Source organism: Andrographis paniculata, unplaced genomic scaffold, assembly GCF_009805555.1.
Source record: "Andrographis paniculata isolate CXL003 unplaced genomic scaffold, ASM980555v1 Contig12END, whole genome shotgun sequence".
Taxonomy (NCBI): domain Eukaryota; kingdom Viridiplantae; phylum Streptophyta; class Magnoliopsida; order Lamiales; family Acanthaceae; genus Andrographis; species Andrographis paniculata.
In genome coordinates this window covers 1,844,576-1,863,273 of record NW_026137402.1, presented here as the reverse complement: position 1 = coordinate 1,863,273, position 18,698 = coordinate 1,844,576, and the positions used below count along the sequence as shown (strand labels likewise).

Here is an 18,698-nt window from a genome sequence, read left to right as displayed (position 1 = left end):
GAACATAGAGTAAATCCTGAAGTTAACTTAAAAGTTCCCATCCCTCGGTATGCACAAGATCATGTAGTATCCGCACATCATCGGTAACTTTGCTTTCTATGGAGTTGAGCTCTAGTTCGCCCATTTCTTTCCCCTGCTAATTTATGTGGAATCAGCACCAAATAATATTGTTTGCCAAAGAAAAAATGATCAAATCCTCACTGCAGCAAACTTCAAAAATATTGTTTGTTGGGCGATCGAACTAAGAATGCACATAGTGGTGACGAAAAGAATATAAAGCACAAAAAAATTGTTAACCCAGTTCGGTCATCAACGACCTACATCTGGAGGGTTCCAACCCAGGCAAAATTCACTATCAAAATCATCGAAGCACAAGGATATATGGATACAATCGAGCTATACACTCAAAAAATCCATCTCACAATTTCTTGATCATTCCCAGCTCTCAACCTATCCCCTACCCTCACTCTCTCAATGTTCAATTTTCTCTCACCATTAGCAAGGCTATATGATATATGGATTAGCAACCAAGTAGGCCTTCATAATATTTAGGCCCAAATTGCAAAGGCTCAATCTTCTTCTGTAGCCCATCCGAAGTTCAGACAATCTGCAAACATCAACCAATCTAATCGAGAAAATAACTAGCAATAAATATAAATCAAATCTAATGATTTTTACTCATGAAAATCTAGGACAATAATAAGAGAATGAGCAACTGATGATTGATAGATAAAGGATTGTATTGTTTTTACCATTCCAGCCGAGAATATGTTGCCAGTGCGAGATCCTCTCTCTAGAACATCCAAGACGGCTACCTCAGTTCTTTGCGTGGCTCTTTCCTCACCCAACCCGTACTTCAAAAGCACGGCAGCACTACGCACCGCTGCTAGTGGATTCGCTTTGTCCTGAATGTAAGTATGTATGTAGTATATGCATTGTTGTGCAAAAAATTCATTTGTTTAAGTTCTAAAATAAATGTATGACAGCATCAAACAAACCTGACCGAGCAGATCCATGTATGGGTTCGAATATTCCAGGCCTCTACACAACAATGCCTCGACCATTAATATTTAATAAGAGGGGAAGGGATACGGATTTCTTTGGGAGGACTAACATACCACATACCGTTTCACCCAGGTTCTGTCGGTGGCAGCATCCCAATGCTTCCCGAAATCTTTGATGCTTGATCAGAACAGATATCCCGAAATATATTGTTTGTGAGAATCACATCAAACTGCATGATAATGTGCCAAACTGTTAATAGTTCATTTACTCATATCATGAAGCTAATGCTCTGGTGCAAATGCAAGTCCTAGTTTAGAAGATTTGAAGAAAAATCTCTACCTTATAAGTCCACATGAACTCCGCTAGTATAATGCCTTTCGGAAGAACTCCAAAAATAAATCCGTATCAAATTTTTATGCTGTTTTCTGACCATTTCAAATGCAACACAAGCAATGCGATCAACCTGAAAATACATAGAAGTTATATCAATGTTAGTGCAAACCAAAAACAATATCTGAATAGCAATTGGTCAGAATATGGGGGCAAAAAATCTGAATTCAATCGTATAAATCTATACAAATGGTCGAAAAAGGTATTCCAAAATTCATCAAAAGATTGTAAAAATTGCATAATAAAAAGATTTGAGCCTCAAGAACATAAAACATAGAAAATATCCAGAAGTTAACTTAATAGTTCCAATCCCTCAGCATGCACAAGATCATGTAATATTGGCAGAATCGGTTTCACACACCGTCGGTAGCTTTGCTTTCTATGGACTAGTTCGCCCATTTTCCTTTCCCTCGGCTAATTTCTGTGCAATCAGCACCAAAGAATATACATCAAAGCTACTGATTTGTACACATGAAAATCTAGGACGGCAAATAATAAGCTCGAGCGAGCAACTGATGATTGATCAATCAAATGGATTGTGTTGTTTTACCATTCTGGCCGAGAATATGTCGCCAGTTCGATATCCTCCATCTATCTAGAACATCCAAGACGGCTACCTCAGTTCCTTGCGCGGCTCTCTCCTCACCCAAAAGCATGGCAGCAGTGGATTCGCTTTGTCCTCAATGTAAGTATGTACGTAGTATGTGCATTGTTGTGCCAAAAAATCATTAGTTTAAGTTCTAAAATACATGTATGAGAACATCAAACAAACCTGGCCGGCAATGTCAGGAGTTCGAACATTCCAGGGCCCTACACAACAATATGCCTCGCGCATTATTTTTAATACGGGGGGAAGGGATACGGATTTTTTTATTGTGAAGTGCAAAAAAGTTATATGGATCTTAAGATACTTCTTGAAGATTAAATGATACAAACTTGATCGAAGATAGGGAATTCATAATAATAAATATTACCTCTTACGCATTTCAAATGCAACACGAGCAATGCGATCAACCTGAAAAAACATAGAAGTTTATATCAATGTTAGTGCGAACCAAGAGCAGTATCTGAATAGCAATTGGTCAGAAAATGAGGGAAAAAAAATCTGAATTGCATCATATAAATCTATACAAATGGTCAAAGAAAGCATTCCAAAATTCATCAAAAACCTACGCGAACCGCAATATTTCCATCATATTTTGTTTCTGCCAGAAATTAAACCTCAAACAAAAAGTCGATAGATCACAAAATCATCAACCAAACAGTTGACAACTTCACAAACAAAACTGAATCAATCAACTCATGAATCTGTTTCTTCCCAAACACTTTCAGTGATCAAGACAAGCGTACGTACCTTTATACTCCCGGGAATCGAAGACTCTCCAGTCAAGCTCTGACGCCTAAGGACTGGATCAAGTCGGCATTCTTGGGCTGGTGGATGATCTTTTCAAACATATCTTCTGTCATGGCGTGCTGGACCATCTCCTCAAGAATCCTGTCCTCAATCCCCGCCATGGGCTGCTTCGATACGGCCTTCTCGTTCGAAGAAGAGCAGAACACCAATTCTGATATCCGCTCTTTCTCAGCCTGCCGGCAATATTTGTCTGCCTCAGCCGTGCCAGCAGTCATAAGATGATAGCTGTGGACAAACTTCTTTTGCCCAATCCTATAAGCCCGACAGATTGCCTGCTGCTCGACTGAAGGGTTCCAGACGACATCAAGCAGAATGACCCTGGAAGCCCCGACTAGGCTTATGCCCTCAGAGCAGCACCTTATTGACGCCAGCATGATCTTCGAATCATTGTCTGGATCATTGAATGCATTGATCACTTTCTGCCGTTGCTTCTTGTCTAGCTTCCCGTCCAGCTTCAGAATTTCCTTCCCAAGATGCAAATCGAACTTCACGGTCAGATATTCTTTGATCAGCTCCAAGGGCGGAATATACTGGCTGAAGATGAGCACTTTTTCATCCAGATGCATACACAGGCGGACAAACTCGAGGATGAATTTTGTTTTGACTCCTTGGCCAGGACTGAGCTTCGATGCCTCGACAGCTTTCATATCAATTTCATCCGTTGGCACTTGCGACTTGCATTTTTGGACGAGGTAAGGATGGGTAGATACCAAGGAATATCCAAATTCATTATTAATTGCTCTGCTTGACCGTTCCCCCTCCAACTTGTCGATCAGTATCTTTTGCAACCCAGTCGGTTTGAGGAGGATGACACAATCTCTTAATCCGGGGAGATTCTCTTGCAGGACAGTTCCCTTGTACACGTGCACAAACTGCGACATGGAGACTTTAAGCCTCTCCACTGCACGATCAATGGCTTGGGGAAGCAAAGCAGGGCGAGAGCTTTGCCTTCTCTTATCTGACTGCAGAATTTCAGCAAATGTGCGATCCTGCATAAACGATTCTGCCACTGTCGGCCTTACGATCTTGAGGGTGTTGAACAGCTCTTGGAAGCTGTTTTGGAATGGCGTCCCGGACAAGATGACACGCTTTTCTGTCTTGAGCTGAACCAGTGAAGCCCAAAGCTTACTCCTGCTGTTACGAGGAGTATGGCCTTCATCAAGAATCGCGAGCCCAGGCAGCTCACGAAGTGTCGACCTCAGAACTCCCAAGTTGTGTTCAGCAACTGTTCTCTGCCCCTCCTCCTCGCCTGCATTTGCTTCCACCTCCTTGTGCCCCGTTAGCTTCTCGAAGAGATTGTAGCTAATCCCCAAAAGACCTCCCCCTCTCTTCCAAGTATATATTTTAACCATCCGGATTGCCTCCAAATCCCGACATGTGATCCTCACTCCTGGAAAGAGATGGTCAGCAGCCGCCCTCTCGTCGCCGATGAATGCCGGATTGTTGAGGTTGTGGAAATTAAACCCGGCGTTCCACCTTCTCAACTCTGCTTCCCAGGTACCAAGTATGTTGGCTGGGACAATGATGATGGGAAGGCAGTTTGGAAACATCTTTAGATACGCCTCGAGGAATACAATCGTCAGACGTGTCTTTCCAGTCCCTGGTGCATGAGAAATGATGCATCCGCCCACTCCAGGTATATTTGAGTTCTTCAACTCGGCAATGTCAGTGCTACCTGCCAAGTTCTTCCAGAGGAACTCAAATCCTTCTTGCTGGTGTTGGTACATAGTTTCTCGCACACCAGCCGTGATGCTCCAAACTGAGCCGCTACTCCAGCTGCTTACATCAGCTGCATCCGCAACTGCGAGACTAACGGCGCTGAGATCGAGACCCTCCCCTTTGTCCTGCTTCTTCTTCTTCTTTCCGGGGGCACGGTGACCCTTGATCGCCTGCAAAAGGAAGACGTCATGTCATATAAACAAATCATGCGCTGACCTACTACTTTCACTTTCAGATAACAGATTTTGGAGAAAAGATAAATTAATTACAAGGAACAATTTTACTTGTTTAAGGAAGCAATCAATATATACTTACCCACGGAGGAATTACGTCCCTCGGATGAATCGCCACATGCTGACAGTAGGTACAATATAGTCCTTGGTTGTCTTCTAATGTCAGCACATGAAGCCCTCGAGCACACCTGCGCTCCTGAGTGTCTTCCTCCTCGTCCAGATGAACGACCTGCAGCAGGCCATGAATGCATCATTGTTAGTGCTGAATCAGTTCTCAATGTGGAACCGGTTATTGTCTAAATATTGTTTGAATATAGAAATTAGTCTACACAAGTGTTGAAACTACCTCACAGCTGGTAATCGTTCCCACTTGTTCCGCAGCGCAGTTGAAGTTCAACTCATCAATAAGGTCGTCCACCTCCATCGCCACCTCAGCTTCTCTCTGCTCCTCTTCTGTCGGTGTCGGTGGCACGACATCGTCTTCAAACCTGAACTTCTTCGGAAGATCAGGGTAGTCAACAGCTCCATTTGCAGCCCCACTCCCTTCGCCAGTATGCATTGTCCGAGACGGTGGTCTAAGAAAGGATTCTTGTAAGAACTTGGAGATGTCAAATCGTTTTGGCTTCGTCTTCTTCGCCTTGGCCCCAGTCATGAACTTGGTCATCTCCTGAAGCCAATATGGCATGTCATCCGCACCACCGCTGTTTCTGCTAGTCTGCGGAGCTTTGGAACGCTTAGCTTTGGAGACTGAGACTGAGACTCCACCCGCCGCTGGCTCCAATCTGTGTTCGTCGTCTGCACACATCTCCGACAGCCTCCTCTGAGGAGAGTTCACTGCAGCCTTCCCCTTCCGTTTTGGAGTTGCGATTTTGCGCTGCCCTGAGGCATCCTCCTCCACGGCCTCTGCAGTGTCCACTCTTCTTTTCTCATTTTTCACTTTTCGCCTCTTCCTCAGAGTGAAGTCTTCGTCGCCAGACAGCCCATCCAAAACATAAATTGAGGACAGGTGCGTATTGATCCTCCTTGTAGATCGAACCTGGCCTCCAATGCCAATGCCAATGCCAGCAACATTAATGTCGGCAATTTCATCAAGGGGAGCCATCGTATTGGAGGAGCTGGCGCTGTCAGAATTATCCTGGCTGGAGTCGTAGACTAGTTCAGGGACTGAACACTCATCACCAAAAATTCGAGCCTGAGCGTGAGTATGAGCTTGATTCCTTAAATGCTCCAAAATCTCTTCGAATTCTTCCTCAGAAGGCTGCATCTTGCGCATGCTGCCTTTCTTCGCCGCCACTTTCCTTTCATTTTCATTTTGTGTCCCTGAGCAAAGAGACACAAATATGACAATGTCAACCACTGATAACTTTCAAATGTTAGAATTTTCTTAGGTCGGCCATTACCTTCTTCATCTTCCTCTTCAGAGCTATCGAAATAAATCTTGTCCACCTACAAAAGCAAAAGGAAATTGCAGATAAGACGATGTTTGTACTTCTTAAAATGGAAGCAGTACAGCTTCAAAATCGATATACTTACCCTCGAGCTCAAAACTTGATATGCATCAAGCTCCACATGACCACAGGACGTACAAATTAATCCTCGGCTGCCCATATAGGACAGGTTATGATTCTCGTCGGCACATCTATCATTTTGAGCTGCTACAAGCTCTTCATCAACCTGCAGGCCATGGATGTTCAGTTTCAGTATTGAACTAAAGATTAGAAATACATATTTAGTGAAGATATTGTTCACGGGAGGCATTTAATAGAAAATGAGAATTGTTGGCACCTTTTCGTCAAATCCCGATGTCACGGGAAGATCATCGTCCATCTCGGGTTGGTCATCACATCCTGTCGTGTCAAGATCATGATCCCTCTCGGCCATTTCAGAATCTGCAACCACATTGCAGAAATCACAACGTTACTTTTTTTCTCCCTTGAAGTTGTTAGCGATAAGCAAACAAGAACAGCTATAATTAAAACATCACCTCCAAATAAATGCTCGGTCATCGCAGCAATATTATTTCGAGTTTCTTCGGTCACTACAGGTGCCGCCTCCAGCTGCGGCACATCTCTCGCAGGCTCAACCCGATCGACCATCGGTGGTGTTGGGTAGTTATGGGTCACTTCATCCCTGTCAAGCAGCCCCAAGCTCATATGTACAAGAGAGACTTTTCTCTCGAACTTCATATCCGCTGCAAGAATCCTCCCGATGTCCCCTGGAGGAATCTCCACCATCTCCGGTGTTATCTTGGATGGAGGAACACTACCAATCCTCAGAGTAGGACTCGCCAATTCCCTTTGGTCATTCCCCTCGACCCAAGAGGGAGAATCAATTGTCTCGTCTCTACCCACGATGGCTCCATCATGCATTTCCATTGCTGATTCGGGGCTCAGTATGTTATCTGTTAGTTCAAATGTATCATTTTTTTTAGCTAATTTAAACTCAAATTGAAACGATCTTAATGCACACTTTGATTAGCATCCGTGCAAAATTTAAAAATTAGGGAGATAAAAATTGATTATTTTTCTAAGAATAGTTCTATTGAACATTCTATCTAAAATGAATACATAAATTATTACCGAAAATCTTTGTTAAAAAATTATGCTGGCATTTTATTTTATTTTTGTATGAATAATGGTGCTAACATTTGGTTTTAATAAGGGATGATTGCAAAAAAGGGGAAAAAAATAACATAGACAAATGTGCATTAATTTCATAAATTAAAAAACATATAAATTTAACGTTCAACTCAAATTTTGATCAAAGACAAATAGAATGTTTTATGCTAGAGAAATATTTTAAGTTTAATTTATACAAAACATGCATAGCATAGACGGAATAAGTTATCAATTTCATATAGAAGCTATGATTATCATATGATAACAAAAAATATTCAATCTTTGTCGGCGTGAACTTAAGTCCGGTAAAGAATAAATAACTAAAATAAATTTATAAATTTTCACAATATATTACTAAGAGACAAATATTTGCATTGTTTCTTGAAATAATATTCTACATAAAAATGAAATGTGTTATTTTTTCACAATACTACAATGGATATGATATAAATTGAAATCCAAGTTTTTCATTGAGTTTGACTATATATAGTTGATCAGACCCGAGATAGTCTCCACAAAACTCGAAGGATATCTCGAATCCGCCAATAAAATAATAAATTCTCCAAGATTTGAAATTAGACCCCACGGACTTAATATTTTATGTTTTTTTTTTCAAATGAAATATTTATTAAATTTAAATATAAATATTAAAAGATTTTAAATATAAATTGAAAATTTACATATTAAAAACCAGTTACAACAATACAATAGCTTCAAATTATATTTGAAGTATTTTAACATAAAATCACAACATAATTGTCATCGTTTAATCCTAAACCCAAACTCAACACAAAATGTAATAATGAAGTACTGAAACTTATGCTTTTAAAATGTGAACACCTACCTCTACTCCAAGAATGTGCTTGGGTTCTTCCTCTCCCTCTCCTCAGTTGCTTACCAGTGCCATTATAAGTAGACGGTTCATCTTGACCACTAGGAGTATATACAACCAATTGTTGTTCATTTTGAGTATCTTTTGGCAATGATGCCCTTCCCTCTCCTTCGTTACTCACTGATTGCCGATTATCCTTTATAATGAAGTAAAGATGGTTGATAATAATCAAATTCTTCATTATTAGTATAAGGTAGCAAGAAATACATAGTACTCAAGAAACATGAAAATATTAAATGAACATTCAATCTTTCATTTAGACCCCATTCAATATGCTCAAGTGCTGAAAGTTAACAACATGTTAATGCACATAAAAAAATTATTTCGAACAAAATGTACTCTCCAACCTCAACATATATATATATACTCTTTATTACACATATGCAAACATCAATCTAGCCGTATAATAAAGTTTTAAAAGTGGAGAAAAGTTCATGGTTTGAAACTGCAATATTTTCAAAATCACTATGCCTCTGGAATAAAAATTTAGGCTTTCCTTATACCTTCTTTCCTTTTTGTTCGGAGGATTTCACAACTATGGTTTTTTTTTTTACCATATCAATCCAATGGTAGAATTCCATAATAACACATATATGGTTACGAGGTCACAAGAGTTTTTAATTTTCACACCATCAAATTGATCTAAGCAAATACTCTAACATCAACCCACTAAACCTATCCCATCAAAGCAGATTTGCGAGGAAAAAGAAAAATCATCATATATACTATTGACGTATAACGGTAAAACTTTAATCTTCGTATAAGACGCAAGTAATTTCGTTGTAACATTAGTTTAAATAACTAATTATTAACTTTGTTGTGTTTTTATTCTAATATGTCAAACAACAAGAAACTATCTAATAGAATGTGTCGGGTTAGGGGTTTTGGGTTGCGGGTTGGCTTGGGGAATGGGTTGGGCCAAAAAAATATCAACATACTTAATATTTTTTTAATCACACCAAATAAATAACAAAATTATTAAAACTACATGAAATGCTCCCTCTCTTTTTTATTCTTTTCTACAACCAATATATATAACCAATTCTTGAAATTTATATTTCGTATGTGGGGCTTTTATTCTCTAGATAAATTCTATGTCTCCTACGTGGTACCAATGAGTTCTAAGAAATATTAGGTTCTTTCAAAGAAAAGAACATCTAATTTGACAAAAATAAATGTAAAATTAAAAAATATGTATCATATAGAAGAGATATGGTTACTCAAAGTAGAAGAATCTAGTTGTATACGATGTTATTATATGACAGTTTTTGAAAATAATATTAATAATAATAAGATTTTTTAGTTTAAGGATAAGCGCAATGAGTCCGAATCATGATAGTTATTACAAATGCGGCCCTAAACCCATGGAAATCAATATTATTTTAAGAAATTTTAAATAAAAATAAATAAAAAATCTTACCATTTTATAGAATATGAAATTTAAGCAAATGATAGGAATTTGTTGTGTCTTTCTCCGGCCTTCAAACTTGAATCAAGAATACTGTAAAAATAAAATGTTATTTACAAATATCAAGTTTATAAAAATGATAATGACAATCACTAAGATATTTGCTTTATTTTAGCAATCCCATTGGTTTGATTTTTTTTGTTTAACATCTAGTGTATCAAAAAAAATAAATAAATAAAATGAAAAACCTCAAGCATATCAAGAAACTAGATCTAATCGATAAAACTTCAAGTATATCGATAAAAAATTGAGTGTATCGGAAATAAAAAAAACAGAAATATTTTAGATTTTTCTTTGAACATCGAGTATATCAACAAAATCTCGAATGTATCGAAAACCTAAATCCAATTGAATCGTAGCTTAAAAAATGAATGAATAATAGTATCAACAATCCATCAAAGGAAAATGAGAGAATGCATATAAGATAGATCGATAAAAGAAACATCACCTTGAGTTTGAGTTTAGATCCCACTCTGCAAATAATGGATTTAAAATGCGAGATCTCTGAATTCTCTATTAGTAAATTACATATAAGGTAAAAACAATATTATATTACTTTGTTACAAGTTACAATTGCAAATCCACAATATCATTTGATGGGGAAGGAAGTAATTGATTTCGAGTTTTTTTGTCAAACCTTGATTGTATCGAAAAAACATCGAGTGTATTGAAAGAATCTCATGTATTCAAAAAAGTCACTTCAATCTAATTATACTTAATTGTAAATGAGTAACAATCGCGACGACATATCAAGAGAAAAAGAGAGAAGGAACATGAGAATAAAGACATCACCTTGAGTTTAACTTAGGCTCGCCAAATAATAGACGTAGAATGTGAAATATCTTGATTTTTGACTACTCAATTCCAGATTTAACACATTTGCTCTGTTTTCTTTATATAAAGAAACAAAATAATATTTTCTAAATTTATTTTAGATTAGGACTAACGTCTGAAGAGAGAATTTTGAGCTTTTTGCCGAACCTAAATTGTGTCATAAAACCGAACCTCAAGTGCATCCAGGGCCGTTCCTGGGTTTTGATGGGCCACGGGAAAAAATAAAAAATGGTAATTATTTTATATATAAATAATAAAAAAAATTATTATTTTAAAATAATTTTTGGGCTTGTTGCATCTATTACAAATATAAATATACTATTTTTTTTAATAAAATACCATATCTAATATATTTAATAAAAACTCAAATCTAAATACAATCGAATAAATTTTAATATTATATATTTATAATATTTATTTTATATATACATATATATATATCGATCAAAATGGCCCCTAAAGGGTATATTTGTAACGGAATTTTGTTCGTAAAGTTCACGTAGCTAACGTAATTTCATCCCAAATTCCGTCTCTATTGTCATTAGTAACGGAAAAAGTAGATTTAAAGACCAAAAAAAACTTCTGTTACAGAAATGATATTTTCTTGTAGTGCACCTATATAAAAAAAAAAAAAAAAAAAAAAAAAGATTAACTTGAGTTGTTGTTAAAACCAAATGAAAATAGCATCACCAATCTATAGAAAAATAAAAGTGGAGAATATGATAATATATTGAAAAAGAAACATCACTCAAAGCTAAGTTTAGATGTTGTTGAAATATTTTAGATATTCGGTTTTAAATTTAGTAGATTTTTATTTAGATATTGAAAACGACATGGTTCTCTGTAGGAGCAAAAAACAACATAACTTTCCACCGGAGCAAAAAACAGTTGACTCTACACCGGAGCCGAAAACGACATGACTCTCCAGCGGAGCCGAAAACATTTGAGTCTCTACCGGAGCCGAAAATGATATGATTCCACCGGAGCCGAAAAACAGTTGAGTCTCCACCTAAGCTGAAATACAAAACAGACTCGATATACTCAAATCTAAGTAATCTAATAATAGATAAAACCAAATCTAAATATAAAACTACTATGGATAAGACCAAATCTATATATAAATTTACTAAATCTAAAACTGAATATGTAAAATATCTCAACCGATGCAATTCTCCAAATACAAGAAATAGAGTTCTAGATCTTTAAACTCTCAACTATTCGATTCAAAAATTGAAAAATGTTAAACCTCGATTGTACTGAAAAAAGAAAAAAAAATACTCACACATATCAAGAAACTAGATCTAATTGGAACATAGTGAAACCTAATTGAATAACAACAACAACAATATAATGTATCAAAGGAAAAAAAAAAATCTAAAAACAGATTTTACAAAATAATTACTTTAAATTTATATCTGACTCTCCAAGATATAGATGTAGAATTTAAAATATCCTAATACGATATAGATTTAAAAAACATAAAAATCCCGCTTTATATAGAGAGAAAAATAAAATAAAATAAAGACTTTCTTTTAAATTATTGCATACATTAAAATTTAAGAATTATAAAAAAAAATTAAAATTTTTGGATCCATCCGTTCTTATCGGGTATAGTTTCGGTTGGATGCGGTATAATTGGTAGCTCTGCCTCCAATAAAAATAATCTAACACCACAATTGCCGCGTAGCAAGTGGTGCCGAGGTTGATCCACATGGACTGTGAAGTTTAATTTCTCTTTTGTCACAATTTCAAATATTGGGGGAGGGATAGATTAGCAATTCACTAAGATAGTTAAAATAAGTGATAAAATTTAGATTTCAATGAGATTAAACTTCTAGCCCAATGAGTGAACAAGAAACCGGATTAAAGATTCGATCATCGATTTTAAATAATCTCGCTATTCAATTCATAAATTGGTTATAGACATTAGATAAGATCGATCATAACGCCCAATTTTTCCTTACTTTATTGGCAACAATGGTACGGCCGATTAACCGCATCCCTAATCAAAGAAATAATCTAGGTATGACCATAAATTAATTTCCTCAATTGAAAATAGCCCGAGAAAAACCCAATTCAAATATTCAATCAATTACGAAAAGATTAAATTATTTCATCATGCAATTCATAGGCTAAGTTTGTCAACCTCTTTATCACTTTATCAAACAAGTGCACAATTACATATGCAAATGTTCAATTGACATACAATTGCTAAACAAATCTAAAATTCGGCCGCGATAAAAGATTAAATAAAAAAATTGTAGTTACGAATAACAGAAATTGTACAAATACCAATTTCATAAACAAGATGCAATTTAAATCAAAATATAATCTCACAAATCCAAATCCGAAATCTAAATTCAACCTTGTGCTAAAATAAAGAAAACTAGTTACTCATGCTCAAAATAAAAGAAAACAATAAGATGCAGATAAGGATGATTTTCCAGTAGCGCTTTCTCTCAAATGCCTCGCTCAATCCTTATAAAATGTGAGTGTAAGTTGTGATTGTTCATCCAATGTCTCCCCCATTTTTATAGACGAGGAAACTCCTCAATTGCTCCTTGATTGCTACTTTCCATTTTTCATGCCTATGATCAAGCCTACATTTTTCACCTTCCATCTTCACGCCTATAATCATGCCACCATCTTTTTAAATCACGACTTTCCTTGGCACGCATAATGAATCCTATAAATTCCTCAATCTTTGTCCCAAAAAATAGACATGATTAGCTAAAATTACTTGTACCTGCCACCAATCACAACTATACCAAAATTAGTAAGATCTACCCAAATTATTAATTATAAATTTATAATTTAACTATTAGAATATATGACAATATATGCATTATCAATTCCCCCACACCCAAACCATGCTTTCTCTTAAGCATAAACCAAACAAGCACACGCAAGAACTTGATGCAATCATAATCTCCACAAACAAATTCACATCATCATTACCTCAATGAAACTCAAGACATACCGAGCGCAACATAACCTCACTATGAATAAAGTGTATACACTCAACACTCAAATATATCTGGATTAACAAGTCACTCGTGTCGCATCATAAAAATGATTATCCCATAGGCTTGCATATTGATCACATCTCTTAATTCTTCGAAATCAAATGCAAATAATTAAAGGGTCTTTAAATAAGGTTGTAACGGGGCTTTAGGTTGGGGTAGGATATAGGATATTATTTGGCTAAATAAGTCAAAAAGAAAATATTACAAGCTCATTTTGTAATATATAGACTCCGTGTTATACTTCTCATTCATCAGTTATTCCTTCATTAACATGCATACTCAAAACTTTATTCTTGCAATTTACGTAAGAATGCTCACCAATATAGCCTGTAATACACCCAACTCAACCAACAAGTTAACACCAAAATCTCATTTCTGCTATAATGTAATGAAAATTTGTGCCATTTTTTTTTTTTTTTTGCAATTCCTTCATTTCTTTTCTTTTTTTCTTCTCTCATAAGCAATAAACAACAATAAATAGACATGACTTCTCATTCCCTTGGAGACTTTAAAATAATATGAGCTCAAAACATTTTCCTTTGACTATAGGTTCAAATAAATTTTAGCTTTAGAAAGAAAGGTCATAGGTTAATATGTGGCTCATTTAACAATTAAATAGGATATTCAAGCTCAAAAAGGCTCACTAGTGAGTAATTTTTTAGGTAGGAAATATATTAGGCCAAATGGTTCATCCTAATGCCCTTATCATATTAATTGCATAGACTCCTAGGAAATCAAAGTCGACATGCATCGCTACGCAAGTTTTAGAAAATAAGTCTATAGCAACAATCACACACAAGAAGAAATAAGTAGCATTTAAAAAGAATACTCGATTAGGCTCAAATGTTGCATAGGGTAAAACATGTCATACTCGGCATATTTATCACCTACTTCATTGGCAAGTCATCTAATAAAAATATGTCATGTTGGAAAGATATAAACACAAGTCTTTAGCACACAAGTCAGTCATGCAATCGGGAAAATAATTGATATTTTCTCCCCCACACCCACTATGCACATTGTCCCCAATGTAAATACATCTCGAAAAGAAAAAGAGCAAAGGACAATAGGACTTTTCTGGACCGGGTGGGGATGGTGCGCAAGATCTTCAAAAACTATGATAAATTCATCTGGCATGGACATGCTGCAAGGCCAGCATGGTCATGCCTAAAGTCGTGCCGCATGCTGGAATGATATTCTTAAGTGCTCAAAATATAGTCCCGGGCATGCTGCGATCACCATCACCTACGGAAAGCAAAGACAACTAATTAACACACTAAACACACAAGAGAAAACAACAATAAATAAATAAATAACATTGGGTTGCCTCCCAAAAGTGCCTTTTTTAATGTCTTTGGCTAGACATTATTAATTGAGAATTTAGGACGAAGGTCCCTCAAGAGCCATCCAAACAAACTTCTTCTACATCCTTGAACGGGTCATTCCACACGTAATACTTTGCATCGCTCTTCAACTCGTTCATCTTGGCTTTCATCATTGTGGATGAGATACTCACCGGTAGTATCTCACCATCTCTCAAATGAGCATATTTCAAGTGATTCAGAAAAGGCTTAATTTTCAACTCATGTGGCTGCACAGTTGAAGGCAATAATCGTGTATTAGTCTCAGGAAACAATAAATGAGCATGGGCATACCTGTGCGAGATCACTTCTAGCGCCTCATTGCCTCTTACCTCCAAAGCATCCTACACTTTAAAGTCAATGACATCTAACGAGAAAACAGAGTGAGAATCTAGGGGATGTTCAATTGCATCAAAAATTTTAAATTCAATTTTTTCTCCATCAAATTCCATCGTCAAATTACCATGCTTAACATCAATCTTAGTATCCGCCGTACACATGAAAGGTCTCCCTAAGAGTAGTGGTGTTGGTGAATTTTCATCATGCATTTTCAAGACATAGAAGTCGACCGGGAAAATCAAATCATTAACTTGGACAAGGACACCCTCTATAATTCCTTCGGGATATGCATGCATTCTATTAGCAAGTTGAATAACAATTCCAGTTTTCTTTAGTGGTGCAAGATTCAAACAATTATAGATTGATTTCGGCATTACATTAATTGTCTCGCCTAAATCTAACATAGCACGTTTGACTTCTAATTGTTCTATTTTACATGGGATAGTGAACATATGACAGACGTTCACCACACACTGCAAAATTTAAATAAAATAAACTTACTTCTGCAATAAAAATAATGTAGTATAGATGAAGTAAGGTCTTCTTCTCAGGGAATTAAAAATATTTCATTTTCGATTGTTTAATTTATAAATATTATAAAAGAGGGGATTTTTTAAGTAGGAAATAAAAATAAAATAACAAACTAAAAACTCTACGACTAAAAGATAAATTTAATAAAAATAATTTTCCAGTCTATGAATAAAATTGATAACTTGGGTAGTGGATTTGATCATCAATAAATATCTAATTTTATTGGTTTCTAAATAAATTAATTATAGTTACCGACACACGCCTAATAACCAACTCTTCCTTAATTTCTTGACAGTCTAGGTACACCTAACTGCTTCCCTAGTTAAACTAGAACTCTAGTGAAGCCACAAAGAATTTACTAGCCTAACCGCCTTGCGAACTAGAAGAGCCTAATTCAATTTAACAATTACCTATGCGAAATTGTTTAAAATTGATTATGTGATTTTCTAATGGTGCCTTCCACTAGTTGCTACTTGAACCAAATTAAAACGCAATTACAGACGCCTAATTTAGTTTAGCAATAAATCCTTAATCCAATTGAATACTTGGCCACAATACCTAACCAAATAAAAGATTATAAATCAAAGAAATCAGAAACCACAGAAATACTTAGAAACCAAAGAAATATCATAAATCGAAACAAGTCTAGTCTCCCAAATTCATACCAAGTTGTTTTTCACTCCTAGACTAGGAAAGTAAATTACTCGCTAATCATAGGAGGAAGGACAAAGAAAGCAAAGATAAACATCGCCTGAGAATGATGTTGGTAGGGGTAGAACTCGAAATCTTCTTGGAAGAATCTTTCTCTTTCTTGCCCATGCATGGTTTGTCCCTGGGACTTTTCTGAAAGGTGTTCTCCTTGGCATGTAAAGTGGCAAAAGTGGCGCCTCCCCCTTCTTTTTTTTCCTTTATATTTGCCCTAATGTTGTAACAATTGGGCTTTGGGCCTTTTAATTAATTCTTCAAGCCATTGGGCCTTTTTGTTCTCTTTTCCCTCCAATTCTACGAATTTTATTATTTTTCTCATACAAATCTTAAATAAATAATATATACCCAAATCAGGTAGAATATAATCAAAATCAACCAAATATCGCAAATAATATGAATATTTAACGTATGCAACTTCTTGCTATCAAATCTCCCCACACCTAGATCATGCTTGCCCTCAAGCATAAATTTGAAATAAGCCAAAAGAAATCGCATGCGACTCAATATGACAAGAAAATCTAACACAACCAAATCAACCGGAAATTCAATATATCAAGCCAAGTCAACCTCACAGGACAAAGTGCATGCGCACATGCTCTCTAAATAAAATAAGTGTGTATAATCAGCTAACGCTCAAGTAGTGCGACCAAAGATTATCCCATAGGCTTGGATGAAAATCAAATCTCCCTTGCTTAAGATATTCAAATCTAACATCAAGAATCAAAGGGAGTTTTTTATAATGGTTGTAACGGGGCTGATGGTTAGGGGTAGGAAAAAGGATATGCGAAGGCTAAAATATGTTAGAAAATAGCACAATAAGAACACGATGCTAGCACGTGAAAAATGGTTCGGCATAAACAATGAAACCCTTACTTTATTCACTACCCAAACTTCAATAACATAATTATATCAATAATACTTCATCAAGATTGATCATTTTTTTTTTCTTTTTGAGGCCTTTTTCTGTTTTCTTTTCTTCTTCTTTTTTTGGCCTTTTTTTTAATATATATATACACGTCTTTCACTACTTGTTCTCATTGCAGCAATCACTTCTGAATGCATTATTTATTTATACTCAAACTTCATTTTTACTGATGCCGAACAAATAAGGTGCATCACAACGTGAACCTAAAGTAATTCTTTCTAACATAAGGTTCAAATTGGAGAAGGCTTAATATCAAAAGAAGGGTATAAAGCTAAAAGACGGTTTAATATTGAAGAAAAATAGGCTAAAAAATCTCAAAGGGGCTAACTATGGGAAATATATTGTGTTGGGTGATAAAAAAAAAGGTTCATTGGGTTACCTAATGCCCTTATCATTTTCAAAATGCAAGACTCGATAGTTGCAAGTTCAACATGCAGAATCACTCAAGTTCTAGGTCATCTAATTGAGCACTACAAATCACACAAGAAAAAATTTCCAAAAGCTTGATAATATGTAGCTTATTTTCTAATATAAGCTTTTTGGAATATAAACTTGAATTCTCACAGGGTTCAAATGTCAACCTGGCTAAACATATTTCAAATTCAATGTCATCAATCATGTCAGACTAACCTATCACACAAACCACTTTTGACTCACTTCCGAAAAATCTCAAAAACATGCGAAATGATAGAAAATTAGGCATAAAAAGTAGCACAAAATGAAAAATTTGCTCAAAAATTACTTTCTCCCCATACCTAAAGCAAACATTGTCCTCAATGTAAAAAATAAAAAATAAAAATAAGAGAGGAACTTCCCTGGAGTCCGTAGGATTGATGCGACTGGATGTTTTTGCTTTGGATTCCAATGCCAAAATCGATGGCTCACCGAGGTTGGATAAGCTGAGCAGGGAGGAAGAAAAAGAAAGGTAGCGGCTTTGTTTTTTTCAAAATTCTCCAAGAAGTTTTGTACAAAAAATAAAGAATCCAAATCAAATAGGCGATGTTTAAACAAAAAAATAAAACAAAAACTAAAGAAAAAAAAAGCAAAATAAAGTTAGAAAACTTGGGTTGCCTCCCAATAAGCGCCTCTCTTTAACGTATATGGTTAGACGCAATTACCATGTTAGCCATTAGGTAGCACTACTTCAGACCATCTTACCCACTTCAGTTTCTGTTTTTTACTTCCATGTTTAAAACGATGATTACTCACAAAAAAATTCTCTGCAAGATTTATAT

At 35.8% G+C, this 18,698-nt stretch overlaps 2 protein-coding genes across 2 annotated transcripts; both read right to left on the bottom strand.

The window, feature by feature from the left end:
- Window positions 1-226: 226 nt before the first annotated feature.
- On the bottom strand, window positions 227-10,592 carry LOC127252683 (SNF2 domain-containing protein CLASSY 4-like). Its single transcript, XM_051276968.1, has 18 exons — window positions 10,532-10,592; window positions 9,692-9,772; window positions 8,224-8,407; window positions 6,746-7,162; window positions 6,547-6,650; window positions 6,295-6,435; window positions 6,162-6,207; window positions 5,108-6,081; window positions 4,844-4,990; window positions 2,750-4,698; window positions 2,370-2,410; window positions 1,946-2,205; window positions 1,757-1,816; window positions 1,345-1,468; window positions 1,126-1,234; window positions 999-1,041; window positions 753-905; window positions 227-607 (listed from the first exon to the last, which is right to left on the bottom strand). Exons 2-10 carry the CDS (start codon window positions 9,692-9,694, stop codon window positions 2,782-2,784), a joined length of 3,933 nt encoding a protein of 1,310 aa, XP_051132925.1. The 5' UTR covers window positions 9,695-9,772; window positions 10,532-10,592; the 3' UTR covers window positions 227-607; window positions 753-905; window positions 999-1,041; window positions 1,126-1,234; window positions 1,345-1,468; window positions 1,757-1,816; window positions 1,946-2,205; window positions 2,370-2,410; window positions 2,750-2,781.
- On the bottom strand, window positions 599-2,230 carry LOC127252689 (3-isopropylmalate dehydrogenase, chloroplastic-like). The gene is made up of 6 exons (XM_051276980.1): window positions 2,168-2,230; window positions 1,436-1,468; window positions 1,134-1,234; window positions 999-1,041; window positions 753-905; window positions 599-607 (listed from the first exon to the last, which is right to left on the bottom strand). Exons 1-6 carry the CDS (start codon window positions 2,228-2,230, stop codon window positions 599-601), a joined length of 402 nt encoding a protein of 133 aa, XP_051132937.1.
- Window positions 10,593-18,698: the final 8,106 nt, after the last annotated feature.